At 43.5% G+C, this 20,105-nt stretch overlaps 1 protein-coding gene across 1 annotated transcript; it reads right to left on the bottom strand.

Annotated features, from left to right (window-relative positions):
• Window positions 1–16,626: 16,626 nt before the first annotated feature.
• On the bottom strand, window positions 16,627–19,619 carry LOC110689823 (exocyst complex component SEC15B-like). Its single transcript, XM_021866650.1, has one exon. The coding sequence runs from the start codon at window positions 19,277–19,279 to the stop codon at window positions 16,871–16,873; it is 2,409 nt and encodes an 802-aa protein (XP_021722342.1). The 5' UTR covers window positions 19,280–19,619; the 3' UTR covers window positions 16,627–16,870.
• Between the last annotated feature and the right edge of the window lie 486 nt (window positions 19,620–20,105).

The raw sequence follows: 20,105 nt of genomic DNA, 5'->3' as shown, positions 1-20,105 counted from the left end.
CAGGTGGAACAGGAATCCGCCCCTTCTTGCAGGCGGCCGCAGCATGCCGCCTGTTCCCCCCAAGGCTAAGAAAGAGATCCTAGATAAAGGACTCTTCAAAGTAGAGTCGAAGGTGAACTCTAATTCAGGGGTACGAGAGCAAGTACCCCTGCACTGCGTCCCGAGCTTCAAATGGCTCTACGACGAGTACTTTTTGGCCGCCTGTGGCCTCAGCAGTCGGTGCTCAAGAGGTAGCCGGCCTGTCGAATACTCTGTTGTTCCATGCATTTCTTGTTATGACTTTTATTAACTTTGCTATTTGTTTTTGCAGCGGACGCCATGAGCAAAATTACCGCCTCCAAGACTGCGGCGACCATGTTGCGGGCCTCCATCATGCAACAAGCTTCAACCGACTCCCCCAACAAGGGGGCACCCTTGGTGGGCTTCGAACCTTTCACCCTCTTTTTGGAGTTGTGTTTATGCATATACTGACTTCTTCTTTTTTAGACGGGCGCTCCAAGAGCTTCTTCTTCCCAACAGCCGGACCCCAAGGCCCAAAGGACGACTGTTGCGAGCTCTCCTGGTTCTGCCAGGAAACATGCGGCGGCTGAGAAACAGCCGGCCACTTCTTCTAAAACTCCAGCTGGGCCGCCTAGAAGTATGAAGTTGTCCTTGTAAATTATAGACTTGCTCCCTTTTTTACTAGGTCTAATCCGTTTGTTTATGCTTGATGCAGCCGGCCCTCAGGGGCCTGACTTGGTCGAGGTGGCCAAGTCTATGATCAAGGTCGTTCCTCCAGCTGAAAGGGAGGCGGTCAGGGGTGTCGACACCCTTGACCTAGACGGGATTGCAGGGGTCCTTGCTGAGTTATACTTAGCATATTTTTGAGTATTTGAATTCCAGGACGCCTGTTTTCTTTTTTGTTTGGAAACTGTCGCCTGTTCCCCTTTTTACTTAGGCCCTGCTCCGAGTGAACGGCCTTCGCAAGCCGCTTGACCGGAAGAACAAAGAGGTAAAGGCTGCAAAAGCTATGGCCGCCTCTGACTGTGATAAGGCAATGTTTCAAATTGCCCAAAATGAAGTTCTGACCATTGATATTCTTTATTATCAGGCGCAGGCTACCGCCGCTATCCGGGCTCAGTTAGAGGCGGCCTATAAGAGGAATAGCGAGCTGGAGGCGACCATCAACAATCTCAAGGCCGAGCTGAGACCTCTTCGCCAAAAGATGTCCTCATACGAAACCTTGGAGAAATCCTTGGCGAGCGTAAAGGTACGCCTAGTGACCCAGGAGAAGAGTATTACTCAGGAGCTCTCGGAAAAGGCCGAGCAAGAAAAGAAAGAGCTGGTCCGGGAGATGATGGAAGACTCTGCTCAAATCCAGCGCATGACTTGGGGCCGCCTCTTCCCCAATGCCGACTTTGCCTCATGGGAAAAAACGTACCGCCAGTGTTCTGATATATATAATCAAGAGATCCTGGCGGCTGCTGAGGAAGAGGCGTTGGAGGAGGCGTTGGAGGAGGAGGAGCCGGTAGTGGCGCTTGTGCCGCTTGGGGGTAATGCATCAAAAAAGGATGCAGCTGAAGCCGAGTCCAACAAGAAGAGTGCTGACCAGGCGGCAGCTGCTAATATTGAAGATCTGCCCCCTTCTTAAGTTTTATGTCTTCTTTCCACGGCCTGCGTGCCGTTTGTTTTGTATTTACCCGGCCAGGGGGCCGGGGCTCTGAATATTTTGCCGGTCTTTAATGACCGGCTTCTTTTTAATGAATTTTTTGTTTTGCTTCAAATTTGTTCAAGTATTGAATATTCTGATATCCAATTGTACACTATACCGACTGTTTTACATGGCCGATAGTTGCAGACAGGTACGGATAGTTAGTCACGCCGCCTATGCCCCTGGACGACTGGTTGTCTGTTTCCAGGCTAGACGATCAGACGGCCATTTATCCAATCGGTATTCGAACCATTTTAAAGACTGGATCCCCTTTAGGCAGGCGGTTCTGTCATTTGTAAAATTAACCAAGTAGGAAAGTGGTTTCCTACTTGTCATGTTTTTAGGCTAGAGACTTTAGGCCGACTGTTCCCCGCCATATTTAATCTAGTGTGAACAGGTGCTGTATGAACACCTTTTTAGTTTCATACTAAATTTTTAAGGAGTGACCAAGTAAACATGATTGTTACCTAGTCGCCAAGTAAATGAGTAGTAGAGGTATCAAGCGGTGGGTACCGGTTGTTCCCCTTTATTCGCCAATGTTTGTTGGCTTTTAACTCATAGGTTGTTAACCTAGCAGGAGTAGTGGTTGATAGCCCCTGTTTGCTAAAAACAGGCGGACGACTCATACCTTTTAGGCTCCATACTAAGTTTGAGAGAGTGACTATGAGTTAACTTTGGTGTTACTCGGTCGTCGTCACTCCTGCTTGAGTAGTAAAGGTACCAGGCGGCGAAGGCCGGCTGAACCTTTTGATTCGCCAATGTTTGTTGGCTATTAACTCAAGAGGTACCCCCAGCATTTATCCCAAGTAATACAGGCGGTCATCTGACTCAAATGTCAACTGCTACCACTGGTTTGGTTAGTGATAGAGTTATCCTTGTCTCAAAAACGGCTACGTGGTTGCCCTTGGGGACAGTCGTATAGGTGCCGTGTAATTAGTTTATAGAGCAATGTTCCACCCAAAAGGGAGCTGCTCTCTGCGACGAATTTCATCCGGAGGGATGCCGCCGGACGCCTGCTATGATGTTGGGACAGGTCGTATTAGTTTTGAAGATTTGATCAGTTGGCTTGGCGTCTGGTCTGATCATTCGGCCTGTGGCCTTGGTTAGTTCTTGGTGAACGTAGGTGCTAAGTAGAAGGAGGGTAGCCGCCTGTTAGGCACAGGGTTGGCCAGGCCCTGATCATTTTTAGTTAAGGGGGGTGGCCGTGTGTTTGGAACCAGTCGACCCTCTTTTATGGAGAGTAGCCGACTATATGTCCAGACGGCATGCCCCTATGGAGAGTAAAAAACTCAATGGAGAGTAGCCGACTGTAAAGGTACAGACGGCATGCCCCTCTGAAGATAGAGTAAAATACTCTATGGAGAGTAGCCGACTGTAAAGGTACAGACGGCATGCCCCTCTGAAGATAGAGTAAAATACTCTATGGAGAGTAGCCGACTGTAAAGGTACAGACGGCATGCCCCTCTGAAGAGAAAATTAAACATGGAGAGTAGCCGACTGTTTGTTAGTAGGCGTGCCCCTCTTAGTACAAAATTGAATATTAAGTACGCAAACTTTTATTAAGTAGCCCTTGACTATTTACATCATTCAAAAGAAATATTTCTTAAGATTATCTACATTCCAAGTTCGAGGCAACGGTTGTCCGTCTGGTGTTCCCAGACGGTAGGTACCGTCCCTGACCTCTTCACATATTCGGTAGGGTCCTTCCCAGTTGGGAGTTAGTTTTCCAAACTCATTAGCCCTACCAACTGCTTCCATTTTTCTAAGTACAAAGTCCCCCACTTTGAGTGGACGCCTCTGTACTTTTTTGTTGTATGATCTAGTCATTCTCAGGCGGTAAATTTCATGGCGCAAGACAGCATTGCCCCTCCTTTCAGGAAGTGAGTCTAATGCCAGGCGCATGGCTTCCCAGTTTGCCTCTTCGTCATATAGCATTACTCGAAGAGCCGGCTCGTAGTGTTCTATTGGAAGAACAGCTTCCGCACCATAAGTTAGGAGGAATGGAGTTTCTCCAGTCGCCCCTTTTTCAGTCGTCCTAATGGCCCAGAGAACATGTGGTAATTCATCCGCCCATAGGCCGCCTCCTCGTTCAATCTTTTTCTTGAGACCGTCTGAGATGATTTTATTAAAGGCTTCTACCTGGCCGTTTGCTTGTGGACGGCCAACAGATGCAAAGTAGTGTGCAATTCCTTGGTCACCCAACCAGCTTTTGAGAACAAGCGTCTCAAATTGGGGACCATTATCAAAAACCATAGACATGGGAACCCCGAACCGAGTGATGACATTTTTCCAAATGAATGAAATTACATCCTTCGTCTTGATTCCCTTTACAGCCTCCGCCTCTACCCATTTAGTGAAGTAGTCGACGGCAACAAGTATGTACCTCCTTCCGCCTGTAGCAGGCGTATATGGACCCAGAATATCCATGCCCCACTTAGCAAACGGTAGTGGGCTATGAATGGTAGTGAGGTCAGTAGCCGGACGGTGAATTAGCTTGCCAAACCTTTGGCACTTGTCACATTTTTTCACCATCTCCATTGCATCTGCTTCTAAAGTAGGCCAAAAGTAGCCCTGCCGCCTTGCCCGTTGAGCAAGCGTCCTACCGCCTATATGGGAAGCACAGTAACCAGAGTGAAGATCGTCTAGTATCTCTCGTCCCTTTTCTGGAGTAACACACTTTAAGAAGGGTTGAAGGTACCCCCTTTTGTGAAGTTCTCCCTTTATTATTTCAAAACTGGTGGCTCATTTTTTCAGTGCTGCCGCCTGTCGATGATCATCCGGCAGGGTACCGTTTGTCAGATATGCCCTGATTGGATCCATCCAGGTTGAGCTTCTGTCTAAGATTCCAATAGGTTCTTCCTCAATGCTTCTCCTCTCCATTACTTCCCAAAAAACAGTTCGAGGAGTATCAGAGGAGGCGGATGATGCTAATTTTGACAGTGCATCCGCCTAGTTGTTTTCTGATCTCGGCAATTGGATCAGATGGAAATCCTCAAGGGAGCCTACTGCTTGTCGGACCGCCTGTAAATACTTGATCATGGCCGGATGGGTTGCTTCGTATTCGCCATTGTACTGACTCACTATCAATTGTGAATCGGAACAGGCGTCTATTTTTCTTGCCCCTGCCGCCTTACACATGCGGATTCCGGCTAGTAAAGCTTCATATTCTGCCTCATTGTTTGAGGCCTGAAAACTGAAGCGTAGAGCATACTCGTACCTGTCGCCCTCTGGCGACTGACATATGACGCCTGCTCCACAACCATTTGAAGTAGAGCTTCCGTCCACATATACCTTCCAGACTTGGTCTGGAACTTGAGAGTCAGGGAGACGAGTCATCTCAACAATAAAGTCAGCAAAGGCTTGCCCCTTCACAGCTTTTCTAGGCTCGAAGGTAACTTCGAGGCTCTGTATTTCTATGGCCCATTTGATCATCCGGCCTGACGACTCCATGGTGGTCAGTGGCCGCTTGATAGGTTGATCTGTATACACGACGACTGCATGTGCCAAAAAGTAGGGCTTCAATTTTTTAACAGCCATGAAGAGTGCAAGACCAAATTTCTCCACTAAGGGATACCTCAACTCGGCATTTTTCAGTACGTGGCTGACAAAGTAGACCGGGAGATGACAACCGTCTCTTTCAGCAAGGAGAACAGCGCTTAACGCATGATCAGAGACGGCCAGGTACATGTAGAGTACTTCTTTGGGCAAAGGGCTGACCAGCCTCGGCAAGGAATGCAAGTGAACTTTCAATTTCTGGAAGGCGGCCTCAGCATCCGGCCCCCATTCAAACCTTGACTTTTTCTTAATTGCCTGGAAAAAGTATAAGCATTTGTCGCCTGATCGGCTTAGAAATCTTCCCAAGGCCGCCAGACAACCTGTTAACTTCTGAACCTCTCGGATGGTACGAGGCGACTGCATGTCAATGACCGCCTGCACCTTCTCAGGATTCGCCTCTATTCCTCTCTGATTGATAAGGAATCCGAGAAATTTCCCAGACTCAACTCCAAAGACACATTTCTTGGGATTGAGCATGACATGGTGCCGCCTGAGAATGGCGAAAGTTTCTCGGAGGTCCGACAGATGATCTTTCTGAAGTTTAGTCTTGACAATCATATCATCAATGTATGCCTCGACGTTTCTCCCAATCTGATCAAAGAACACAGTGTTTATCATTCGCTGGAAGGTAGCCGGGGCATTCTTAAGACCAAACGGCATGACCGTGTAACAGTATAACCCCTGATCAGTGACGAAGGCCGTCTTCTCCTGATCTTTCTTCCATAAAGGAATTTGATGGAAACCAGAGTAGGCGTCCATAAAGCTCATCAAAGCATGGCCGGCTGTTGAGTCCACCAGGTTATCAATTTTAGGCAGAGGGTAACTGTCTTTGGGGCACGCCTTGTTTAACTCTGTGTAGTCTACACACATTCGCCAGGTGCCATTCGGCTTTTTAACAAGCACCACATTTGCAACCCAGTCTGGGAAGTAACATTGCCGAATGAACCCTGCATCAAGTAATTTTTTAACTTCGGCGGCTGCCGCCTGACTTCTTTCTTAGCCATGGTTCCGCTTCTTCTGCCGTACCGGCTTCTTTTTCGGATCCACGGCCAGTTTATGTACCGCCAGATCAGGACTAATGCCTGGCATGTCATGGACTTCGAATGCAAAGATGTTTTTGTATTCTTTCAATAGTTTGTGAAAGTCGTCACCTAGGACTCTTAGAGCAGTCGTCCCAACTTTGACTGTTTGGTCAGGACGTGAGTCGTCTAGGATCAGGTCCGTATGCTCACCAACCGGCTGAGGGAGGAATTCATCCGACCGCTCCTCTGCCAATGATTGCTATTTTCTGTCTTTTCTTGCGGCCCCTGTCTGGGATGCCTTTCTCTTCTTGCCGCCTGCTTTTTGAACAGGCGCACTCTCCTTGACATTGTCAAGGTCTATTTTTCCACCACTCGACCCAGTGGCCATAACAGTGGGCTTGACATCCGAGAGATAGCACTCTCGGGCCATCCTCTGATCTCCCCTTAGGGACCCGGCTGTTCCATTATCCCTCTCAAACTTGAGCAACATAAGAGATGGGATTATAACAGCCTTGGAATTATTCAGGGTTGGTCGTCCTAGAATCATGTTGTAAGCCGAGAGTTCTTCTACTACCAGGAACCGGACTACCATGTGTCGTCCTTCCCCTTTTTCGCCCAGGCGGATGGGTAAATCCACTCGTCCCACAGGGTGGACGACTCCTCCTCCAAACCCTACTAAAGGGTGGGATGCCGGATGTATGCAATCAGTCTGATATTTTAGTTTCGACAAACATTTGCTACTGATGAGATCTGAGGAGCTTCCGGTATCTATGAGGATTCGGCCAACTCTCTGGTTGGCCACTTTACATTCAATAACGATAGGGTCGTCATGCGGCCCTCTTACCCCTCCTAGATCTTCTTCAGTGATGCCAATCTCAGGAAATGAATATTTGGAGGGGCGTTCTTGGTGAACGGAATTTACATCTAACCGCCTGATATTGTCTTTGTTGCCCCTAATAGTGGGGCCGCCTCCTGAGAAGTCGCCTGCAATGGTGTAGACGACTGCATCATCTGTATCGGAGATGTCGGCCTGTTGATTCTTTTTGGTCGACTGCTTTTTTGAGGAAGTGTTCCTCGTAGATTTCTTGACATAAGTGTCAAGATCACCTTGTTCAGCCAGGCGGTCCAGATACCGCATGAGACTGATGCATTCATTGGTGTGATGACCAACATCTTCATGATAAGCACAGAATTTATCTTGGTTCCGGTTGTTTGCAGAACCCTTCATGGGGACCGGCTTCTCAATTGAGATCCGTCCCTTGATTTCCTTTAGGATAAACTGGTTATCCTTTTTAAACGCATACTTTGGGGAGTATGGTTTGAATTCTTTTTTCTTTTTCTGGGCCGGCTGTTTAGAGGAATCAGCCGCCCAGACCTCTTTTCTTTTCTTGTCTTTGTTTGACGACTGTTTCTGTCGTCCTTCTCTTTTGTCGAACCATTTCCCGTCCGACTGTTTTCCCGTACTACAAAGATCTGTCGCCTGTATATAGGCTTCCGCTTCAATCAAGGCCTCTTGAAGAGTCGCCACCCTCTTTCGGACCAAATCAAATTTGAAGGTCGGCCCGTCTTTGAGACCTCTGAAAAAGTCAGTATAGGCTACTTCATCCGGTAACCCTTGAATCTGTATTCTCAGCAGGTTAAATCGCCTGATGTAAGAACGAAGCCCCTCCTTCTCGCCCTGCTGAATTGTTCCTAAATCAAGGGTCGTCTTCTTCGCAGGGATGTTCATGGCGAAGTTGGAGGTGAATAAGTAAGCAAGCGTCCTGAAGTTATTTACACAACCAGTCGGCAGGTTGCCGAACCATTGTTGTGCGATTCCTTTGAGAGTCGCTGGGAAACACTTGCACCAGGTGGGATCATCCAACCCTTGAAGGTACATCAGGTTGGTGAATGCCATCAGATGGTCTTCTGGGTTAGTAGTGCCGTCATAGGCGCCTACTAATACATTTTTCACTTTGGCCGGCTGAGCGGCTTCAGTAATTTCCTTGGAGAAGGCCGATGGTTGTTCACCAAGTCTAAGCAACCGTAGCTGCCAGTCCATAGGTTGGACATTTTTTGCTGCATGTCCACCAAACGGAGGTGGCTGTAAGAAATATTGTTGTTGCGGTACAAACAGTAAGTTTGGTACCGCCTGGTCGCTATGATAGCCGGACTGACGGGAGGTGACGCCTGAATGACTCTCATGATACGACTGAGTATGCCTCATCGAGGTATTTTGCAGACTGTCTTGGAAGTTTGAAGTAGAGGCCGACTCTGACAATCGGTCACTCTTCTTCTGCTCTAGCAGTAGCCGAGCGTCTGTGTATGTTTTCCTCGACCCGTCCGCCTGAATATGACGAACAGGTTTCCTAGTTCCTGGACTAGGAAAACGGTATTTTGTGAAATCAAGGGCAGTCGGCTCCCGCTTCCTAGATTTAGGATGAGGAGTCGCCTCTCGCCCTTGAACTGGCTTCCTCTTCTGTGAAGTGGAGGGTTTCTTAGCCGACTGCTCCTTGTCCAGAGCAGGCGGCTTCTGTTTGATCAACTCTTGAATTTCTCCCTTGAAGTCCCTCATGAAGGTCATGAGTTCGTTCCTTGTGATGGGAGCAGACCCATCAGTCGGCTGTTGCCGAACAGGCGGTGCGCCTGCTGGCTCGCTTCCTGTATGAAGATGTTCCCGTTCCCTCCTTTCGGTATGACGGGTACGTCGGGCCCTTAGGGTCCCGTCTGAAGCTGTGTGAGCTTCAACTTCAAATTCATTCTCAGTATCGTGGTCCGACTGAACTTGAGGGTCGTCTAGGGGACGCCTCTCTTCAGGAGTCGGTACAAACGTGGATGCCATCTCAGAAGTACTCTCTCCACAGACAGCGCCAAATGTTTCGGGGTTTTCTGATGTCCTGCGGGAGAGTTACAATTCTGAGACTGGAATCGGACGCCTGTACCTGCAAAACAACAAAGACTCCTGGTGGTGGGAGCTCCGCCTCCAACGGTCAAGTTAGTACTTGTTTGAGGAGTAATTAATGCGGAAATTAAAGTGATTGGGTCTCTCTAGGTGAGAGTGTTTTATTGCTTAATCCCCTTTAATGAGGATTAATTAAGTATTTATAGTCTTTGAGAAGCGTGCCAATCCTAGGTTTAGGTTAACCTTGGGCTGATTGGGCTTCCCTCGGAAGTTGGGCCTGGGTGGCCGGTTTCTCCATTAGGCATGGAGTATGTCACGTGTCATGACATAATAGGTCCAAGGTGGACAAATAAGCGGGTGCCACGTGGCAAGCCCTGACAGTTCCAACTGGGGGACACTTGGCAGGACCTGATTGGCCCACGTGGCGCATTCCGATTGGTGGGAGAAAAATCCCCTAATCAACCCCAAAAACAAACAGTGGACAGTCGTCCAAAAAAGCAGATCAGCTTGCTATTAGCTCAGACATTGATGAAGAGCAGATCTATACTATAGCATGCGGTTTTGTTGGAGGGGGTCCTACCATCCGGGGCACCAAGGACTACATCAGAAGGCTGGAGGTCAACTTAGTCGATGAGGACCAAGCGTCGAAAGACACCTTTCCTGAGGTCATCATTAGTGAGAAAGACCGGGGCAAGGTCAGGCGGCCACATGATGACCCCATAGTAATTGAATGTAAGGTGGCCAACCAAAGAGTGGGTCGGATCCTTATAGATATTGGGAGTTCGTTTGACCTGATCAACTACAGGTGCTTGGCAAAGCTCAAATACAAGCCTAGCAGCATGCACAAAGTCTCTCACCCCTTAGATGGCTTTGGGGGTGGAGTTATGCATCCGGTGGGAGGATTTACCTACCCATCCGGCTAGGAGAGAAAGGGGGAAGGACGTCATATGGTTTTCAAATTCTTAGTAGTTGAGGAATTGACCGCCTACAATCTGATTTTGGGTCGTCCAACCCTCAACGAGTCCAAGGCAGTCATCATCCCATCCCTCATGCTGCTGAAATTTGAGAGGGATAATGGGTCAGTGGGTTCCCTAAATGGGGATCAGAAGACGGCAATGGAGTGTTATCTCTCAGACGTCAAGCCTACTGTGGCCGCATCCGGCCAAGGCGAAGAACCCATTGACCTTGATGGTGTGCTGGGTGCACCCGGAGGATCGTAATATTCTATGTCAGCCGGCACCTCAGCTGAGCCGTCTGATCTATAGTCGGGGTCAATAGCCGTTCGCTTCATCCGAGCCATCCTTTCCTGCACATGCATAGACACGGTCGGATTCGAGGAAGATAAAGGGTGGTCCAAACACCCCCAGACGACATCCCCAGTCCTAGACTCAGCCGTATCAGGAGACCGGCTGACAAGTGTCCTAGGTCGTGTCGTGTGTGCGTTGGGTGAGTTCATTATTCCTTACAAAGCATACAGACGGAAATATATGAATGAGCTGAGAAGGGGGGAGACGGTACCTCAAAGATGAGCTGAAAGGTAGTCAAGCGGTGTCCGACTGTTAGTAGCAGGCGGTAAGAGTCAAATTTCTTGCAAGATATCAAGACGGTTTCCCGGATGTACCCACTTGAAAAGCAAGAGAAATTACTGAAGATGTACCCAGGCGGTTCCCTGCAGCTCTGCATGTTGATACCCCAAACGGTTGACCTGCTGTGGGTAGTCCGAAATCAGGGGAATGTGCTAAGTACACTCAGACGGTTTTGATGTGCCTTGAGTGATGATAGCACAGACGGAATCCGGTTGAGTCAGGCGGAAGTAACAAAGTTTTGGAAGCAAAAGCAGCCGGTGTCAGAGCCCTTCTCTTTCTCTCTCTCAGATATTTTTTCAAAAATGTAAAGTGACGAAAAAGAGGGGGAATCTTACTTATAGGAGGGAAATTCCCCCAAAAGGCGAATCGTTGCCTCGAATTCAAATTCAAAAAAAAAAACATATATATATATATATATATATATATTTTTTTTTTTTTTTTTTTTTTGAACCGTCACTTAATCAGCATGTGACACCTGTCACAGGTGCCACGAGGGCCACGTCACACCTGTGAGGGGCAAATGTTCAGTGTAAAAATACTCCGGTCCACGTGGACCAATTGTATGGTGACACGTGTCACCCTCAGGGAGGTTCTAAAAGAATCAATCCTCTGTTGACACGTGGCAACCCAAGTCATGAAAGGGGAAGATGGCCATCCTGGCCCAATCCAAGAGATCACCCCTCCAATCTTTGGGATTCCTAACCCAAGAAGGGGAGCTAATCCCAGACCCTATAAATAGGGAAATATCCCCATTTATAGCATTCATTCAGAAATACCCACCAACAAGAGCAATATTAATTGCAGATATTCTCTCTCGGAATTCGAGAAGACCCTTTACTTTCCGCACTCTTAACTTCATCCGTACACATACCAACTTGATCGTCGGAGGCGGCTCCACCCAACCGGAGTCTCCGTTGTTTTGCAGGTACAGACGGTCGGCATTCAGTCTTGGAATTGTAACTCTCTCGAGAGACTCAAAAACACCGAAACAGCTTTGGTTAGCTAGCTATATGGTTGACAAAAAGTTGTCAGAAGGAGGAAACATGGTAATCAACCATTTATTTAACAAGGTACTATGTATTACGGAGTAGATAACTATTGGGGTACAACCATTGTTATTAAAATCCCGATTTAAATATTAGAATTTTACGATTTTACAATTCAGGTATGTCATACGATTCGATTTAAGATTTTATCCGATTTTACATATTTCTCTTAACTAGCAAAATCCTTGCAAGTTAAAAGCATATATACAAAGTTATTTATAAATATATGTTGTCAATTATTGGTTGCTTAATGGGTAAACAATTATTTTCTATTAAAAATTAGGTTTCAAACTCATAATTTAAATATGTTTAATTAAATTTGGATATGACGTCTTGATTATGCATGTCCGCAAAATCTTACGATTTGATTCTGAGATCCCTTCCGATTCAAAGTAGAATTCCAATTTTAATAACTTTGGGTACAACTAACTAAAATGAGAAGTAGCTAAAACCTTATGTGATATGATAAGATAATTAACAATTTAACTTACAATTAGAGATGCTCTTATACTCAATATGTCTTTTATTATTTGCTTTATGATACTTTTTATATTACTTTTTGACATATATGTCTCTTTGTTAAACCAAATTTACATGGTATCTCACAATTGTCTCATACCCAACGTTTAAAGACCACAAAGAGAGAATCAACATTTACTCTCAAAGCTTTTTGTCCTTGTACTCAAGTAATTAGATCACTCTATTTCTCTCCATCTCCTTATACCATGGTTTACTACTCAATGAGTACATGTATTGCACATGCTCAAGAATACGGAGTACTCAGCATTGAAACACTAATCTCTCAAACTATAAATTCAATTGAAGGGAGGGGTAGAACTTAAAGTTTTTACATAAATTTGTTTATTTAAATCCAGTGAGAAGTATTGTCCCACATATAAGGATAAATGGATGAAATAGCAAATATTTTGAACCTCATGATTCATGTCATGAATTCACATGTTCTTTAGATAGTTTGTAATAGAGCTTGCGGAAACTCCCACGTGAAACACGCCTTCGCATAAAAGTTGGCACCAACTTTAAAACTAGATGGTACTCACGGCATACTAGATGACGGGGTACAAAACAATAATAGAGCAGGTCGATCGATCTTGAGATGGTATCACAAGTTCATAGTAATTCTTTTAAATACTCCATAATAAGAGCTTAAATCAAAATATCACATTTATCTTACAATAAGTCATTGTGACGCTATATAATTATACAAAAAATTTCCTATTTGTAACATACCGATATTCACGATCACTAAATAAATAAATAATTGATAGAGTAAGACTCCGTTCACTTTATCTTATTTTTGCTGAACTGAAATTAGTTTTACTAAACTAAAATTATTTTTGCTGAACTTTAATTATTTTTACTGATTTTCTATTGTATTATTCTTCTTTAAAGTAACTTAATTTTACTGAACTGAACTTTTTTTTACTGAACTGAAATTATTTTTACTTAATATATTTTTTAAAGGTGAAGTGAACAGGGCCTAACACATGTATATATTGAGCAAAGAATAATGCTACTCTATGACTTAAAACTTTTCTAATAGTGCTCCAAATAATAGTGTTCATAGACATTTACCATTTCAATTATCAACTTTTTAAACGATAAAATAAAGTCCATACCAAACATGAAAACGTATCCCATAAAGGGAAAACAATGCTTCATCCTTTACATATCATTTGTCATTACAAATCCTAAAAAAAGCACTTGCATCATCAAATAGTAAATACAAAGAACAAGATAGTCTAAACTACTTTATTAAAAAAGAAATGAGGGAATCATTCATTTTATATAATTATGATTATTAAAAATGTTCCTTATAACTAGAATAAGTGGAAAGTTATCCAAATATCCAATACATTTCTGATTATTCTCCTTACATTTTTAATCTAATACATAAAATAAACTAACTTACCCTACAAAACAGCAAGATTAGCATCATCACAATCAAACCCACATCCACAAGACGGCGACTCTTCAAAACCTTCAAGAGGGAAGTTCGCGGAGGCGATACCGACGGAGAACTGAAGCTCACCGTTTTTTTTATCGACTTCAACAATACTCAGCCATAGAAGCAACACCTTAACACTAATACCCTTGAGGTGTGTAAGACGATCTTTCGAGATAACTCCGGTAATGGTTGATTTGTATTCTAGATCATATCCCTCGATGGTGAACTTACACGTTTGAGGCAAATAGACCTTGAACTCTCCCGTTTCGGGGTCGAGCTCGTAGCCGGTTACTCCATTAGGGAGTAGACCGAACGGAAAGTCGTAGCTTTTTAAGACTTCGTAGGCGGTTGGTTTGGCAGTGGCGACGACGGAGAGTGAGATGAGGAAGAGGAGGAGGAGTGTTGTCGTGGTTGATGAAGACATTGCTAAGGATGTTATCGGTAAGTGAGTTGAGTTTGTTTGACAAAATGAAAAGTCTGGATGGATTAGAGATTTATATTTGGTGGGATAAGGGATAATTGACACGTGTCTGATTATTTATGAATAGGTAGTTGATTAATGTGGACAGAAGTGAATCTCTCTCGAGCTCCACGAGGGGAGTGAACAGGGATAAAATGACTGAATTACCCATCTTACTAGTCGTAGAGGGTTCGTCAACGTTTTTGGTCAATGACTTTGACCAAATTACCCTTGTAGAATGGTCATACCCTATTACTTGATCAATATACCCTTGTAGAATGGTCGTACCCTATTACAGAGTACAAGGTATTCACGAATGGTTACCAGTTGAACATCGTTTTTATTACCATTGCATAAGGGTAAAATTGACTGCTTGGCTTGGTGGATGAGAGCACAAGTCATCAGCCACAACCAAGGTGGAGTCCATCCAAGAGAGGCTGATAGTAGTGTACCACCAACGCAAGACCAATCAGATGTTGATCGAGTGGTTAGCCAAGACATGATTACATGTTATTGTACAACAATACACAAAAATGGAACCCATATCGGCAACTACTTGGCATGTTGGCGCCACATATAAACACGCCACTTACTAGTAGCCACTAGACACCACCAAAGCCAATTAGCTTTGTGTACGAGCACAAGACTGAGTCACTAATCAAAAAAGTCATTAGTCTCAATACCAAGGTGAAGCTCAACCAATTATTTTCTAGCCATCAGTCCCGCAACAATATTTCACCGCTGAAGAAATAGTTTCTAATACAAACGGCAAATATGACATGCGTCCTCCTCCCTAAGCGTCTAGCCATCTACTTACCTTGGATGATCTATTAATGATCATACTGATCATGTGCAGGATGATCATTTGCAAGATGATATAGGTGATCAGACCATGTTGGATCATAATACATTTGACATGGCAGTCGATGATACTACAGCACACCCTCAAACAGTAAGAAGAGCTAGAAGTTGATGACAGAGCTACCAACAATTCTAGAATATCAGAGAAGATAGATAACAAACTTCCCTAGATTCCAGGAAGTTAGTTATAGCACGTTTATTGTAATAAGCAAGTATTTAGGTAGCCTTCTTCTTCCTTACAGACTTATAGTGTATTGAAACATACCCTTGTATATCAATAAAAAGTGAGCTTTCTCTCCAATTTGTTCTCTATTCTATTCTCTAGAAATCAAAATATGAACTAAAGACAATGGCCATCGATGGCATTGCGGCCATTGCCACATTGTTAACATATGTTTATTCGTAAATGTCCCATTTTAGCACTTTTATGCTCAGCTTAGGCAAAAAAATGTCATGTTCATTACTATACATTCATGCAGTTAATAATATCCAAATAGACATTTCACCAAATTCTCCCAAACTTCTAAATACACCACCAATTTAGCTGTCAAAAAAAAAAAAAAAAAAAAAAAAAAAAAAAAAAAAAAAAAACCCACCAATTCAATGTTCTACACGTCATTCCTAACAAAGTCTTATACTATATGGATAAATAAGATTTCATCAACCAATACGAACAACCTTCTGCTAAATATGCTTAGGATGTACAGTCATGTATTGGAACTCATATTCACTAGGCAAGAAAGGATTGTTTATATGCACTTTCATGGCTTGTACACTAACTGAAGACTTTGAAGGGATTGTTGATGCATATCATCTTCAATTTGAGCATATTATTGACTTTATCACCATGAAAAAACATTCATGTTCCAAAAAGCTCTTGCATTTACATGATGCCCTTAACTAGTTTACGTTGACCAATTTTACAGCATGACCATTCCATTAGCTTTTCCGGCCATTTCTACTTCCCTCTTGCATTATCCCATCTAATATATAGTCAAACCCTAACCTTGTTAGCAACAACTCCCATTTGCTCTGTATATAAGGAGATAACAAAGGGTTCAAGGAGTTTACCAAAGGACTAACAACAACAAAAAAAAAAAAAAAAAAAAATTGACATGAACCAAAAACAAAGACTTCCCTCTTAAAAATCATCGACATTGCTGCACTGATGCTAACTAACTTGGCATAATCTAGCTGACTAGCTTCATAGTGCCAGACTGCCAATTATATGTAACAATAAAATTGGTTGCAAAAGATTGAAGATCAAACTAAGTAAAAACACCTATTTCTGATTCATGCTTTAAATAATGTGTTCATCATAACCAAAATTAAAATTTAACAACAAATGATCATAACGCTAAATTGTAGTTAGCCAGGGAAAAAATAGACGACAAGATCAATGAGAAAAGTACAAGATCTTGGAGCATGAAACTAGCATTCTTTGAACGATATGACTCATGGGGTTGGAAATGAGAAGGATGATGAGCCAAATTTAGAAAACTAAAGATGAGCACACCTTAAAAGGACGCAAAAAATCAGGGGAACAAACAACTGTCAAATGAAAAAGAAGTGCCTTTTGAAGTTGAAGATCAGAAATAAATCTCACTATTCTTTCAATGAATAAAATACAACATCAAAATGTAGGTATCGAAAACTACATACAGGATAAAATATCAAACATGATTTTACAAACAATAATATGATTATTGGATCTGCATGTTAGCAATGAACAACTATCAAGAAACAAGAACCATAAACACCCCTCAAAATAAAGCAATTGGCTACTTACAGGTCTACGTCAAATCAGCTAACCTCCCTTAGCCTTTTTATCAACGCGTCCAGAGACTTCCTTTTGGGATTCGGCTTAGCTCCCCTGGTGGCGAAAAAGCTCCTATCTGAAGGATCCCTTAGTTTCTCGGAAATGGTTACAACTTTCCTGTAGTCCAAAGCATTGTAAGTTTTTTCCCTGATAACAGGATTTAGGAAGTTCTCCGGGTTATTGCTTAAAAGCAAATTAACCAACTGCCTCGACTCAGCAAGGCCTAATTTTAGCTCATTTGCTTCAGCTTCGGAGAGAATAGATCTCTGACTTTCTGCAAATGACTCTAATAACTGAATATCAATGTCGAGCCCTGTAATTGCATTCACATTAAACCTCTTCACTAAATCTCCCATCAAAGCACCGATAATCTTTCCAGATATATGAGACATTACATCCTGCAGAACCCTCTTAAGAACTTGTGGGGGTAATATCTGCTGAGCAGTCGAAACCAGAGTCTCCAGGAATATTATAACCTCATTCACATACTCATTACCGCCCTGAAGAGGCTCGTCACCCAGCCAATTAACATTCTCCATCAGTGACATAAAACCATCTATCTTAACCTTAATCATCCCAGCAAGCATTTCTTCTGCTGCATCACGAGACTTCTTTAACGGGAACAGCCTCTTTCCTCTATCTGCCATTCTCAAAGGTATGCCTGAGAGCTGAGCAGCATGCTTAAAGAAGAAATCACAGGCTCGCTCAAACACTGCCATATTCGCAGCAACTTGCATAGCTTGCGAAACACCAAACACAGAAGTCTTAATTAACTTAACTAGAGCCTCATCAAGGACCTCACTCAACAATCTATCCAAATACTTCTTAACCACATCATAAGAATCCAACTGCCCACCATATGACATAAAACTCACAGAATCCTCAATAAACGACCTCACAATTCGACAACAATCAGGCACAGTAGTCGAAAAAGGAGCCACATAAGGAAAAGCCGGGGTAATATCCGAAGTCTGCAATTGAAAAGCTAACACATTCATAGAATACTCGTACTCTTTCTTCATCAACATTTGCTCAAACTTATCAGCATTGACCGCATCAGTAATCTGCTTACGACAATCCGATAACAACAATTCATGATACTTATCCCTATGCTTACTCAACACATCAAGCAAAGCATCAACCGGATACCCGAACCTCCTCAACGAAACCCCAAGCAAACTTACATAATCCTTGATCAACAACAAATGATTCGCGGTTTGCATTCGCGAAAACTGATCCTCTAACACAGAACACATCTTACTAATAGCCAATTCCCACAAATTCTCAACCTCCCATTTCGTAATCAACCCCCCACCAGTCCTCAAAACCCTATCCTCAACAATGAAAAACCCAGCAATTTGCGCAAAAAAAGTTTGATGTGACTCTAAAAACGGTGTCATAGAAGATACCTGAAAATCAGAAGTCAATTGCAACTTTCGAGTTTCGAAATAATAATGCTTAAACCGATCTTCAGCTCCCAACGATTGATGAATATGAAATGCCCTATACAACGGCGTTAGATCAAACCCTAAACTTCCTCCATTGACATTTCCACCACCATTTTCTCTCTCCAACTCAAGATCCAATCCATCATCTTCTTCCTCCAACGCATAAACACAATCCCTAACACTCAACCTCGACTGCTCCTCCGCTTGTCGCTGCTTCATCCTCAACTCCTCCTCCCTTTGCCGAGCCGAAGACGCTTGTCCAATCGCAAACTGCCCTAAATTCCTACTCACAGCTCGAATCTCAACAAGCCAATCCCCAAATTCTTTATTCGCTTTCTTTTCAACATAAACCCTAACCGCCGGAATATGCTTCTCCAGCATCCTCTTCAACGTCGAAGACGGCGCAATCTTCAACAAATTCCTCTCAATCTGATCAACACATCGCAGCGCCAAATACAACTGATCATTCTTAATATGCGCGTTACTCCGCGCACAAAGCTCGACAATCTCAACGCAGATCTTAACAGACCCCAAACACATCAACAAATTATTGTTAACATTCCTCGCTTCAATAAAAGCATCGAGAGAACTCAACAATGGCTGCGCAACTGACTGAAGATGCGCGTTCGACAACGAAAGTGACGATTTCAGATCATCGACATCGGAGAGAAGTGAGCGAAGATCATCGACTGCAAGAATGAAGTCTTGGTAGTGAGCTTTGCAAACTTCTTCGATCTCCGATTCCTTGGAACGAGTAAAAGCTTTGAGGTTGTGGAGGAGGAAGTCGGGTTTTCCGGCGGCGAAAGCTTTCCTGACGAAGGGAGAGAGGTCTTCGCCGTTGCAGATGGCGGAGGAGAGGAGGAGTTGGTCTTGTTTATCGGCGCCGGAGGAGTTGTCGCCGCCGTCTGCCGGAGATATTCTCCGGCGACTTTTGGTTGACTGCATCAGATAAGGAGAGAGAAAGTGGGTTGAAGGAGGAGAGAGAAAGTGGAGATGGCGGAGAATTAGAAGGAGGAGAGAGAAAGTGGGAGATTTGGACAGAGGGTGAGGGGTGTGAAATGACGAAAATGCCCTTGGAATGGGCAGGAGAGTGAGGGGAAGTGAGGGGTAGTTTGGGGATTTTGGAGGTGATGAAGTTGAGAAGGTGGAAAGTTGGGGAATGTGGTGTGAGATGATGGAGAGAGAGCGTTGACGTTAAGGATTAGGCGTTATATTGACGTGTTGTGGTTTTGTTGGACCGTTTTCTTTATTATCAACCTTGTAATTGCTTGTTTCATTCAAAGGTTTTCTTGTAATAATACATGGAGACATGGAGTAGTTGATAATGTTAATGATTAAAATGATTTGTATATTGTTGTATCAACATAAAAATAAATAAAAAAAAAAAAAAAAAAAAAAAAAAAATCAATCTACTACTCGTGTGTCTAAAGTTGAAGGTTGCGGAATAATTTGGAGAAAATAAATTAAGGAAGGAGTCCAAGGAGGACTTCGCAACTAGGTTGTTCACCATATTTAAAGTTGGATCGAATCAAGTTGAAGCGCAACCGAAAACTATAACTTTGAGATTTAAGACGCAAAAATCGGGTTGATTTTATTTAGACGATCATATTTAAAATTTAAAAAATAAAATTAAATTATTTAATGCATATTTTGAACTTTATATACTCCCTCCGTTAAATATTATCTGCAACTTTTGTTATTTTGTTCGATCAGAGTTATGTGCAACTATTTGTTTTTTTTTTCCATTTTTAGTAAACAAAAACCCTTAAAA

The sequence above is a fragment of the Chenopodium quinoa genome, unplaced genomic scaffold (genome assembly GCF_001683475.1).
Source record: "Chenopodium quinoa cultivar QQ74 unplaced genomic scaffold, ASM168347v1, whole genome shotgun sequence".
NCBI lineage: Eukaryota > Viridiplantae > Streptophyta > Magnoliopsida > Caryophyllales > Amaranthaceae > Chenopodium > Chenopodium quinoa.
This window is presented reverse-complemented; position numbering and strand designations above follow the sequence as displayed.

Coding starts and splice junctions, on each gene's coding strand:
- LOC110689823 (XM_021866650.1), bottom strand. CDS start 19,279: ATGCAGTCAACCAAAAGTCGCCGGAGAATATCTCCGGCAGACGGCGGC.